General features: G+C 35.9%; 1 protein-coding gene across 1 annotated transcript; it reads left to right on the forward strand.

Moving 5' to 3' along the window:
- The first annotated feature begins 440 nt into the window (after nt 1-440).
- On the forward strand, nt 441-11,464 carry mtf2 (metal response element binding transcription factor 2). Its single transcript, XM_043224143.1, is given in 17 exon segments — nt 441-1,027; nt 1,499-1,700; nt 2,404-2,485; nt 2,838-2,912; nt 5,121-5,213; nt 5,304-5,404; nt 6,352-6,500; nt 6,660-6,755; nt 6,848-6,916; nt 7,546-7,669; nt 7,747-7,814; nt 7,918-7,988; nt 7,991-8,087; nt 8,199-8,298; nt 8,416-8,474; nt 8,563-8,670; nt 9,545-11,464. Coding segments are annotated over 17 exon segments (1,884 nt in total). The 5' UTR covers nt 441-1,022; the 3' UTR covers nt 9,930-11,464.
- The last annotated feature ends 813 nt before the right edge of the window (nt 11,465-12,277 follow it).

Here is a 12,277-nt window from a genome sequence, read left to right on the forward strand (position 1 = left end):
TAGTACAATGAACCATTTGTATTCCTGGCATGCGAGGCTCAGCTTCATTGGTGAGGCCAACTTAGAGGTACATAGTGATACAAGCTACATGGCAGAACACAATAATATAGTGCTACATCCATGATTCAGTCTTTAAAGGTCATAGTATTTTTCAGGAAAAGCTGGTGGTCTTGTGTTATATTACATGTTAGCCAGTTGAATCTGCAAAAGGCTTATTCATGCATGTGCTTATTCATGAAAGTTGCCTTTTGGCCAATATTATAAACATAGATAATTGAGAAAACGTACAAAATCTGTACAAATGTAAATATATATATATATATATTAGCTCACTGCATTTACAACTGACTGGTGGTATGTTGTTTGCATGCAAACTCAGCTGCCTAAAGACATTTTAATCTTAATTTTAATCTTAATTTGTTATAAAGGTACTAATTAACTAACCATCAAACAACTAACTTTGCTTGATGGTTATCCCACGTTACATTTACATCTATTTAATCTAAATTCTGGTACAATATTCAATAAAGCTTTACATTTTTTTTCTCAACTACATGAAAGACAAACATCTAAGACAAAAACCACACGTGTTTCAAATCAGATTTTTTTTAAAAAGACGCATGCTTATATGCCATTGACAAAAATAAAACGTTCTGATTGTCTAAATGTCAAAATAAAGTGAAAAAGTCACGCGGAAGTGTAATGGGACAACGAAGCGCAGAATTATGTGACGGTGTGAGTGATGTAAACATCCTCCCACTAACGCTTTTTCAAATTTGTGAGGGAAAGTGAGTCCGTGCGGAGCGCGAGCGCGTCCCACAATGCACTCGCCGCTCAGCGGGAAACCAAAATGGCGAGAGCGAATGAGCCAAATCAGCCGTTTACCGTAGTGTAAAACGCTTAATACGTTAGATTAATCTCTCAAAAGCAGCACCACCTCGATTCACAGCGGAGCGCCTGCTGACTGTTTATGGTGTAGTTCTTCGTGTTTGTGACTCATTGTAACCCGGGAAAGTGGCCGAATGAGGTAAGAGAAATCCAGACAGGATTCAATCTGTTACAATAAAATAAGGGGGTGTGCGGGGTGCTTTCATCTCTCATTTACCAGCAGGTAAAAATACTTCCAAGCATACGTTTTCTGATTTCAACGAAACAAACTCTTTAAGCTTTTGAACGGGAGGCTTTTTTTTTTACAAGTCACATTGTTTTGAATGAGAAATCCTGTTAGCTCTCTCCAGCTATGCTGCTAACAAAAGAGCTTTCTCTGTCATTCTGTTTGGGCGCTTCACTGACCAGCCAATACAAAGTGCACTCGTTCCTATTAAATATAATTCTCTGCTTTTACATGTGAAATACCTCTAACCCGTCTACAGGGTAGTTTGAGACTACATTTTCTGTTTTTTGTTTATTTGAGCATGTCCAGTTTGCTATATTTGTGTTAATGTAAGCAAAAGTGTGGTGAAATTGTTTTTCATGAGGTGTTTTACTCATCTGACAGAGACTCAGCAAGTGCAGATAACCTGGCCGCCCATCAAAAGTCAACTCCGAGTCGCCAACACAAATCACCGGTGCCCTTGTCACAATTTCCCCTGAAAGATGGGCTGACTGACACGGCCAAACTTGCCAGCAAATTTGAAGAAGGGCAGGATGTCCTGGCCCGATGGTCAGATGGCCTCTTTTACCTGGGAACTATTTCCAAGGTGTGTACGAGATCTTGTACAATCAGAATGATTTCAAAATATAAATCACAAATAAATAAAGATTGTGTGTTGTTTTGATTGTAGAATTGGCTTTCTGGGGTAACGGTCATTTATACAGTTTGGTGGTCATTATCATACAAAAATGACAGTAACGTAAAAAATCCCATTTAACGTTTACATAAGGGGAAAAATGTAAACAATAATGATAAACTGTTAAATACAGACTTACTGTGAGCTATGTGATTGTTAACCAATACTATGTGCTTTTAATGAAGACAACGGCTTGCAGATTCTGTGAATAATTGTTTAAAATTTTAATTCCAAGAGAAAACTACAATACACCTGATTCTGCAAAATAACCCACCAATAAGAGATTCACCAAACAATAAATTGCACCAAAAGAGCTCTGTAGTGCCCACCCACTCCCATGAGTCTCCCTGCTCTTTTAAAGTAAACGTGAACACTATGCAAATTTTGATATAAATCAAATAAACATCAAATACATTATTGATGCATAAACATTAACATCCTAAATTAAGTTTTATCTGTTGTTTTTAATTTGATTGTCGTTAGCAAGCTTTGTAAATGCTATGATTTGCCTTGTAGCGGGCAGACATAAATGCACCATATCAATCGCACTACAACAAGAAAGAATGTGTCTAGATTATTCAGAAGTTTTTTTTTTATTTATTTTTTTCCACAGATAGATAAACATAAGCATCGCTGCTTTGTAATTTTTGAAGATCAGTCTAAATCCTGGGTTCTGTGGAAGGACATTCAGACAGGTAAATGCAACTAGTTTTAGAATTCTTTCTGATTTAAAAAATGAAGGTGCCTGTTACCAGTCTATTGTGTCTTGATGGCATCTCTGAGGTGGGTTTCATAACGAGATCTTGTTCATCCTGTCTTAGACTTATGCACATCGTACACTGTCTTATTCTGATACTGGTTCTCTTTTGCTATAAAATAACATTTCTGCTTTCCTTCTGGTCATTTTAATAGAAGATTGGTCAGTTCTTCTATTATGTTACTGCTTTTACGCTGTCTGACTTGTGGTTTTGCTGTTTGCCGCCTTTTGGTTTCTCTTCCCTATCTCCTTCATTCAGCCTGAGTTATCTCTTAATTTGTCCCTGACAGTTGACAGACCTCAGAGTCTCCAGGCTTACACAAACCGTAAGTCCCACATCGAGCCAGGAGACAAGAATAGGGAAGGTACCTATGGCATCTGTCGGTGTATCTCTTGGTAACAATTTAACAAAGGCGTTAATGCTTAGGCATAAAATGAACTCTCATAGTTTTATCTTCAGTTGTTATTTGTTTCAAGTGGCAGTTGCAGTGAAGTATTTCACAGTGGTGTTCACCATCAGTTTCAGCTAGCAACTATGGCATACCATTCCTCCTTTCCTCCTTGTGATCTTAAGTGGTTTGAACAATTTCCATTAGTAGTTCAGTAATATTCTTGAACGACAACCCCTTTTAGTCACCTTTAGGCGCTGTCCACATCTCATAAATATAGTCACTGGGTCTCATTCACTAAGTATACGTGTGCACAAGTTGCATATGAATGTTTTCAGAAACAAATACTGATTTACCTGAAAAAAAATCTATTCTAAACCTATAAAAAATGTAGGAACAATTAAAAGCATGCATGCGAAAAGCACACATTTCACCTTGGAAGTATGTATCACCTATTTAAGATTACACCTTTATCACTTTGTAGGGATGGCTAGATAAGCGTATCGGTACTGCACGGTTCACAAACTAATTCCAAATGGAAGTGATCATGCCTATCACCTTGGAGGTGGGCACTAAGCAGATATCCTGATGGGCACCAGCATAAAAAATACACATTTTATATTTTAAGTTTTATGCATTGTTAGTTTTTATATATTAGCATATTTGAAAAAATGATTTGACATAAAAATGCATGTTTATTTGCAACAGTTATACTAACAATAAAAAGACACTTATGGCATTAAAACAGCGACATCTGCTGACAGAGACCATGCTGCGTTGTCACAGGAACATCCCAGCTGAAGATAAAGAGGAAATTGCATGCATTTCGCCAAGTGCATTCCAAACCTCCAAGGGGTTAGAGATGATCAGTTCCATTTGGAATTTGTCCGAGAGCCGTACAGTACCGATAATCGTAATGATCCATCCCCATCACCTAGTTTTTTTCCCCCTATAAAATAATAAGAATAAGAAAATCTATATAACGAGCATCAATTCTATATATAATGAAGTCAATGTACATGTTTGTGTAGCTGCCTAATGAGGTCTGTAATGTCTAAAATGTTTGTTTAAACTTGCATTTTTAGGAAAGCACACTTGTGATTGCTCAAGGATGATGCTTTTTTAAGCCTGTTCAGATTTTCGACTGTCTTTTTTGCTAATCCGACTGAAATCTGATCATAATTAGATGGTCTGAACGGCAGCAAACTACATGAAGCCCCATTTGTGCAAATCAGCTTCTAGCTACATTCGTATGTGGTTTGGAATCCTATTCAAATCGTATATCTGAAAATCTGTCTCAGTCTGACCTCTCAGATCCGATTTAGCCCAGCTTTTTCACATCCTCATGCCGTATAAAACCCATCAGAGGTTTTTGCAGAAAACATACCGAATACCTTTGCAGAAACGAGCTTGTGTTGTTGCGAAGTGAAAGTCAAGCAAAAAAAACCCAAAATCTAATGCTAGTACACGTACCTCTTTGTGTTTTGAAAGCATCGGAGATGGCAGCACGGAATAAAGCCGCAAATCCCGGCTTCCTGTGTTTCTGCCGTTGCCTCATAAGACAAAATATATTAATACAGCGCGTCCGTGACAGCAACATATTGTCATGTCATAAGAGAACACCTGTATTGCTGTTACTGTTGTTTTCATCATAGGCGTAACTCAACGGCATTACCATAGAAACCAATGCACATTCTGAGAAACAAAAGAGCACATAAGAAAATACAAATTGGATATGAAACAGTTTGCTTGTGATATGCTGTGTGGACAGTCAGTTATTCAAATCAGATTCCATGCGGATATGCACTAGATTGGGTTTGGGCTGACAGTCTGAACAGGGCTTCAGAGAGTGCCTAAAGGCTGTAAAAGAAAGGTTTTGCGTAAAGCTCTTGTATGGAAATGTTTAGTGCATGTTTTATTCAAATGGCTAACCTCTGGCATGCTTATTAACCTCTCTTGCTTATTTGGAGTTTTCCAGATTTACAAAACATTAGATTGCAGTCCTGAAACAAATTTATGTCTTGTGAAATAAGAGGGAATTTTTGTAATGAAAAGTTCTCCTGTGCGTACAAATAGGAAATAATCTTTGCAATTATTAGTGAATGAGATCCACTATTCCCAGCTGTAAAGGATGAAACGGCTATATACATCCGCAAACCTAATTTTCTTTGTTCCTCCTTTCAGGGGACAGTGGAGGGGAAATGCTCTGTTCTATATGCCAGAATGAAAGCTCCGAGCCTCCCAATGAAATAGTTATCTGTGACAAATGTGGACAAGGTATACTATAACTATTCTTTTTTGTAAATCTGAGTCACTTCACACATCTATATAAGGGACTATTTCATCCCGATAATGTCTCTTCCATAGGATACCATCAGCTATGCCACGCTCCCATAATCGACTCCAGTGTTATTGCCTCTGATGACAAATGGCTGTGCAGACAGTGCGTGTTTGCTACAACAACAAAGGTATGTTGATGATACGCTCACTCCTTTTGAAGGAATCTATCTAAAGTGCATAAGGGCCAGAAGAGTTTCCCTTCATCATGTAAAGAGTAGAGATGCACTGACTGCAATTTTCTTTCCGACTCTGCTTTTAGGTGTGGACCAGTGTTAAATAAGTTACTTTCAAAACTTACTTTCAAAAAATTACTGTTACTAATTACATCATCAATATTGTATTTAAATTACTAATTACTTTGGTCAAGTAATTGTTACTCAAAAAAGTAACATAATATTCAATATTCATGTTTTTTTGCATTATTTTCCCCACATTTTGCCCATTTTTTTCACCATTGAATATACCAAATAGCCAAATGTCCTTTTCAAAGGGAAAAAAAAAATTACAAAACTATTGAAAAATATTTACTTAAATCTAAACATTTTTATATACCTATAACCATACCAACAAAGCACAATTTAAATTAAATAAATTAGGAAAACAATATTTGGCCTTTTTTCAAAACACCATTCTTAAATCAGGCATGTATTTTTTTTAACTGTGCAAATAAATGCAGACTTGCTGAGCAGAAGAGAATACTTTGAAAACATTGCACAATATTACAGATCCCAATTTGAACACTGTGACTGATATAATAAATGTAACATTTATCGGCTAACAAGCCGATACACCGCTAGCTTGTGCAGCACTGTTTGAATAGGCTACATGCAACTTATCATTATTTAATAATGATAACATAACTTACAAGTATTTTAGTTACAGAACCCTGTTACTTAGGAATGCATTCCAGTTGTCTTGCAACAGATGCAGGGTTTGTTGTATAATAAATTGAATATAAAAACACTTTGTAGTATCCTGTATTAAATACATTTTTTTTTAAAATAACCGTTTAGCTGTATTTTAGCAGCCATTACTATCTATCATGAAATGTTGTGTTTTATCTCTAAAATCATAGAGAGGCGGTGCACTGAAAAAAGGGCCAAATGCCAAAGCCCTACAGGAAATGAAGCAGTCTTTGCCTTACGCCCTTGAAGATTTAGTGTGGGACCAGGGCCACAAGACGAACATCCAGCAGTGCTATTGCTACTGTGGAGGGCCTGGCGAGTAAGTCCAATGCATAGACACTATTGCAGAAAACAGTGTGGGTTAATATAGATCTTTTTAGCATGAACACCACTAAGATCAGACATTGAATCACAAGAAAATGATTGTAGGTACAGAATGGCCCCAGCGAAATTGTAATGAGACTCTTTCCTCCCACAGCTGGTATCTGAAGATGTTGCAGTGCAATAAGTGTAAACAGTGGTTTCATGAAGCCTGCATCCAATGTTTTCAGAAGCCCATGCTCTTTGGAGACAGGTGAAGTACTGCTCTCCAGTTATTTGAATTAAATAAAAGTCAGTGATAGAAGTATTGTCATTTTGATTAACATTTACCTTCTTTATTCTCAGGTTCTATCTATTTATTTGTTCTGTTTGTAATAGTGGACCAGAGTACCTCAAACGTTTGCCTCTGAGATGGTGAGGGGTTTTTTTTTTCTTACGTTGGTCATTACTGGTTGTTTGATTGTTTATCCCTGTTAAGATAAGCTTGTAGCACTTGTAATTTAAATCAAATGTTTCAGTGCCAATCATTTAATAATATCTCAAAATAATCTCAAAATTAATATCTATTTTTTTTTACTTGGTACATTACAATGTTATTTTAGCTAAATTTACTTGTAGCTTTTACAGTGATTTTCTTGTGATATCTTTTTTATTTTTATTTATAGCATTCTGTAAATAGTGGAGAATTTTTTTTGTTTCATATATATCATATATAACACATCTGTCTTTCGTAGTGTACATTTTTCATAGTATATACATGTTGTGTTATCCAAATTCTGTCATTTACTGTATGAATTTCTTTGTTCTGCCGAACACAAAGGAAGATGTTTTGGAAAAAGTTCATAAAGGTTTTAGTCATCATTGACTTCCATAGTAGGAAAAAAAAAAAGTACTATGGAAGTCAATGGTGACCCAAAACAGCCAGGCCGGGTTGTTAGGTAGAGTAAATGATGGTAGTTTTTTTTTTTAAATGATCATCTTAATAATATCAGCAAAAAATGTCTGTAAATTCCTAACTTCCTATCACGTGTCTTCATTCATAGGGAAGATGTTGCACACCTGAGCCTTTATAACCTGAGTGTAATTCATAAAAAGAAGTACTTTGACTCAGAGCTGGAGCTAATGACTTACATCAATGAAAACTGGGACAGGCTTCAGCTTGGCGAGGTATCGGTCTGGCTAGTCATTGGAATTGCCCTAGTGTTAATGTTCTCTTTATTTAACTTACGGCTTTGTACCTCCAGCTTGCAGATACCCCAAGAGCAGAACGATATGAATGCATTCTGGAAGCACTTAACAGCAACCTCAACATGTGAGTTTGTTTATATGCCTATCGTGGCATTTTACCTTAATGCAGTAAAACTTAAATGTCTTTTTTTTCTTTTTTTTTTTTTTTTTACCCTCGTCGGTTTAAGGTTCATGTCAGGAAAAGAGATAAAAAAGAAGAAACATCTGTTTGGGTTACGAATTCGCTTCCCACCAGCCCCCAGAATTCTGAGCTCCTGTCAGGTCGAGAGCCGGAAAAAGCCTCCCATGAGATCAAAATCAAAGGCAGGAAGGCCACCAAACCTCCTCATTCATCTGGGTAAGTCATTATATATTTAATTATATTGGCTTCACTGTCGTGAAAATATCTTGTACTGTACTCAAAGCTACAGTTTAATTTGTATTGGTCTTAATTTTTTAATTGCTATAGCACTGTTACTAATGGAGTGAAGAAAGGAAAAAGGAAGCATCACACACACTCATTAGAGACGCTTGCCAAGCTGAGAAGATCAAGTGAACTTTTGTCACAGGTAAAGAAGTGAGATTAATTTTTACATTATTTACTGGTTTTGCCTACAAACACGCAGTTTAATTAATATGGACCTTTAAAATTTACATTTTAACTTTTTACATTTTTTTTAATGCAGAATGATGGGAAGTTTCCAGCTTTCGACAACAACTCACTTGACCTGATGGCTTCAAAAAGGTGAGACAGGGATTAACACTAAATGCTTTCTAGAAACTGATTTTTAAATTGTAAAATTCCACCCTTTTCTTTTTCTTTTTTTTTTAAGTGCTAAAAGTGAGAAATCTTTGCCTTCGTCAAGTACCTCAGATGTTGAATCCATTGGTGCCACCAGCACCAGTGAAACTACCTCAACCACCCTCTCAAGGCAGTCCAGGTGACTTATTTTTCAATAAATTTTCATGACAGTTATTCATTCTCAGTGTGATGATACCATTTAGAAGTTTAAGAGCCAAAAAGATAGTCATGCTTTTATTCATCGCAGACATATTAAATTGATCAGAAGTGACGGTAAAGACATTGACAATGTTACAAATAATCCCATTTTAAATGAATGCTATTCTTCTGAACGTAATATTCATTAACAAAAGAGAAAAACTGGTCATTTAATATTAGGCAGAATAATTGCTTTCAACATTTGATATTAAAAAGAAATATTTCTTAAGCATGAAAACCGCATATTGCAATTTCTTAATGATCATGTATTTTAAAATGTATTCAGATAGAAAATATATTAAAATAGACAAATTTCATATTAAAATTAAAAATGGCAATTACTAAAGTAGTAAATGTTAATTTATAATATTTCATTTACAATATTCCTGTTTTCGCTTTTTCCCCCACCAAATGCATTCTTGGTGAACAGAAGAGACTTCTTTCAAAAACAAAATTTTACTGACCTCAAACTTTTAAATGGTAGTGTATATTAATTTATTAATTATTTGTTTTAATTCGTACATTTTATACAGACTTTTTGAATGATACAAATATGCTTAATTTCACTTTTAAAATGCATTGTTACAGTAATTTTACAAATTGTATAAAAAATATGTTTTTAAATATACATTTCTTGCTAAGTTTTAATTTTAACTTATTCTTGTTGTGCAAAAAAAAAAAAAAAAAAAACAGACGAGGTTCAGATGAACTTAATATTTTTGCTGACCTCTATCAGAGAAACAGAGCCTTGTTTTTTTTCAGTAGCAGACTATAACTCTTATTCTGTATGATTTGTGTACCTTGTCAATCTCTAGCTTGGGCAGTCCAAGTGGTCCACGCACTGGATGCTTATGGCCCACTGTCACACAGCCGCCGATCAAGAGACGCCGGGGACGTCCACGGCGAGCACTGCAGCCCCCAAATCCAGAGATTCCGCCTCCCTGCAACCCAGAGCTGCAACCCAGCAACAACGTTCCTGAGCCAAGCCCCCTCCCCTCCTGCCTCTACAGCGGCATGGACATCATGCAGGGCCTTGACCCCAACACCCAGCTCAACCACCTCAAGAGCTCCATCAGCACTTACTTCGGGGCTGCAGGACGCCTGGCCTGTGGAGAGAAGTACCGCGTGCTCGCTCGCCGTGTCACTAATGACGGCAAAGTACAGTATTTGGTTGAATGGGAAGGCGTCACTGCCTCCTGAGCTTCATATGGGTCTAATGTACTTCTTGACAAAGAATATGTCACCCATGAGGAAGGAAGAGCGGTGATTGTGCCCAAATCTGTGCAACCGACTGAGATAGTTGAGGGGCCTCAGGACTATAATGAAGAGACGTATGTGTATGTGAGCTGTCTCTGTGGAAAGTGAAACGGACTGCCTTCACATGGACTGGATTCACACATTGAAGGTGGCTGTAGTTTCAGGTTGAGGACATAATCAATTCACTACTATGTGAAAATAACCCAAGTCCTTGCTTTTTGTCTGATGTGGAGGTGCCTTAAAGGGTTGTGAAACAGATACTATATATGCTGCTGGAGACAGAGGATTTTTTTTTTTTCTCTCCTTTTTCAGTTAAACATTTTCTTGTAGCTCAAATTGCCAAGAGGAGAGAGCGCTATTGTCAATGGGGCACTTTTATTCACGTTTCAACTGATTGCACATACGCTCTCACCCTGTAACTCAGTATTGTGTCATCTCAGTTTAAACAGCCTAGCTCGTGAATTTGATTTATAAAATGAGATTATGATGTTAAACAATGGAAAATGGTTCATTCTTCTCCTGCCACAAAATAAAATTTAAAATATGAGTAGCATTAATATTTACATAATCTTGGTATTTTCTGAGACATTCCACATTCACAGAAGGCTAATCGAAGGGTTTTATGTTTATAAATTTGTCTCAATTTTTTTTCCGTTTAAATATATATATACATATATCTTATAAGCATATGACAGCGCTGTAGCGTTAGGAGGTCTTCGTATATCCTCCCCTTAATTTTTTTTAAATAACTCATGGAAATTTCAGTTTTGTTTTTTTTTTTTTTTTTTAAACTTATTTAGGCTAAGTGCTGTTTTGTTTTGTTTTTCAAAGTTTAAATCGGATGTCTAATTTCATTTTTGTGACTGAGGGATAATCTTGTTTGTATACTTTCTTTTATACTATGCAACTAATTCAACAGACCTGTGTATTTTTTTTTTTTTTTTTTTTTTTTTTTTTGCAGCTTCAGCTTCACATTACAATCAGAAAACAGCAGCAATATTTTTGTTACAATTGACTCAGGCTTTTTGTGGTGCTATTTATTGCTTTCAAACAGTGTACACTAACAAATTGTCATTTCACAAGAGCGCTCAGGTTAATTTACAAATTCACTGTAAGATTTAACGGGACATCCAAATGAGATTTTTCTTTTCTTAGCTTTCTATTTTCATACATTTCTAAAGCTGTATTAATTTTTTAGGTGGAAAACCTTTTTTTTTTTGACCTGAGAATGCCCTGTCCTCAATAATATTATCTAACCACTTGCAGAGGGTGGAAGTAGTATTGGTATCAGGCAAGTTTTGGACTTCAACATTAATACCTCCTGATTTTGATACAAAAAAATCTTCAGAATATTAAGCTCTTGTTATGTTGTGTATGAAGCATTATTCAGTTGGTGTACCAGTGTTAGTAAAGTTGCTTTGTATTTTCCTGGCTTTGAGCAGGCTCCTTTAGCCAAAGAATAAAGATCTAAAACCTTATCAGTGTAACTAGCCATTTTTAATCCTTTAAAAATACTATTTGAGAGAAAATGCTATTTGGCCAATTTGAGAAATATCTATGGCTCTGCTTATGTTTTTGCATATTTACTCTTCTATTCAGTGTTGGGAAGGTTACTTTGGCAGTGGGATAGGTTACAGATAACCGTCTTAACGGTTGCAATTACTTTATTAAAGTAATGTAACAATTACATTTGATTACTTTTCTGAATTTCTAATGATTGTTTTAAATTATAATTTTTAAAACATTTAAACCAGGACGTGTTTGACTTAAAATAATCCAACAGTGGTTACTGGCACACCTTAGAAATACTAATCAATAACTGGTACCTTAATTTTGTACTGAAATTGTGTAATGCTACATATAACTAGTTACTCCACAACACTGTGCTGTTATTAATATTGATACATTACCAATAAAAACAATTACAACAGGCAATTAATATTTTATGGCCCTTCTAATTTATATAATATAACTTGACGGGGAATACATAAGGCGAGCAGAGATTGTTTATAACAGTCAAAGATTTTTCTTCAAATCTTTGACAAACTTTATCCAAACAAACGAAGCAATAGCAGCTGTTGTTCACATCGTACAATATGCTACAATGCAAATAAAATATTATGAAAGCGGCAACAAAGCAAAAATTTGTTATATTCGCGCTGTCACGACGTAAATAAAAATATTACGAAAACCACATATCTATGATAAAAACGGCAGGAGATCTTTAGCGCTAGTCGCGCTGTCATTCGCGGCCCTGTCGCGTCAGGATGACGTCACGGCTGTTGAGGACG

The sequence above is a fragment of the Puntigrus tetrazona genome, chromosome 2, assembly GCF_018831695.1.
Source record: "Puntigrus tetrazona isolate hp1 chromosome 2, ASM1883169v1, whole genome shotgun sequence".
NCBI classification, from domain to species: Eukaryota; Metazoa; Chordata; class Actinopteri; order Cypriniformes; family Cyprinidae; genus Puntigrus; species Puntigrus tetrazona.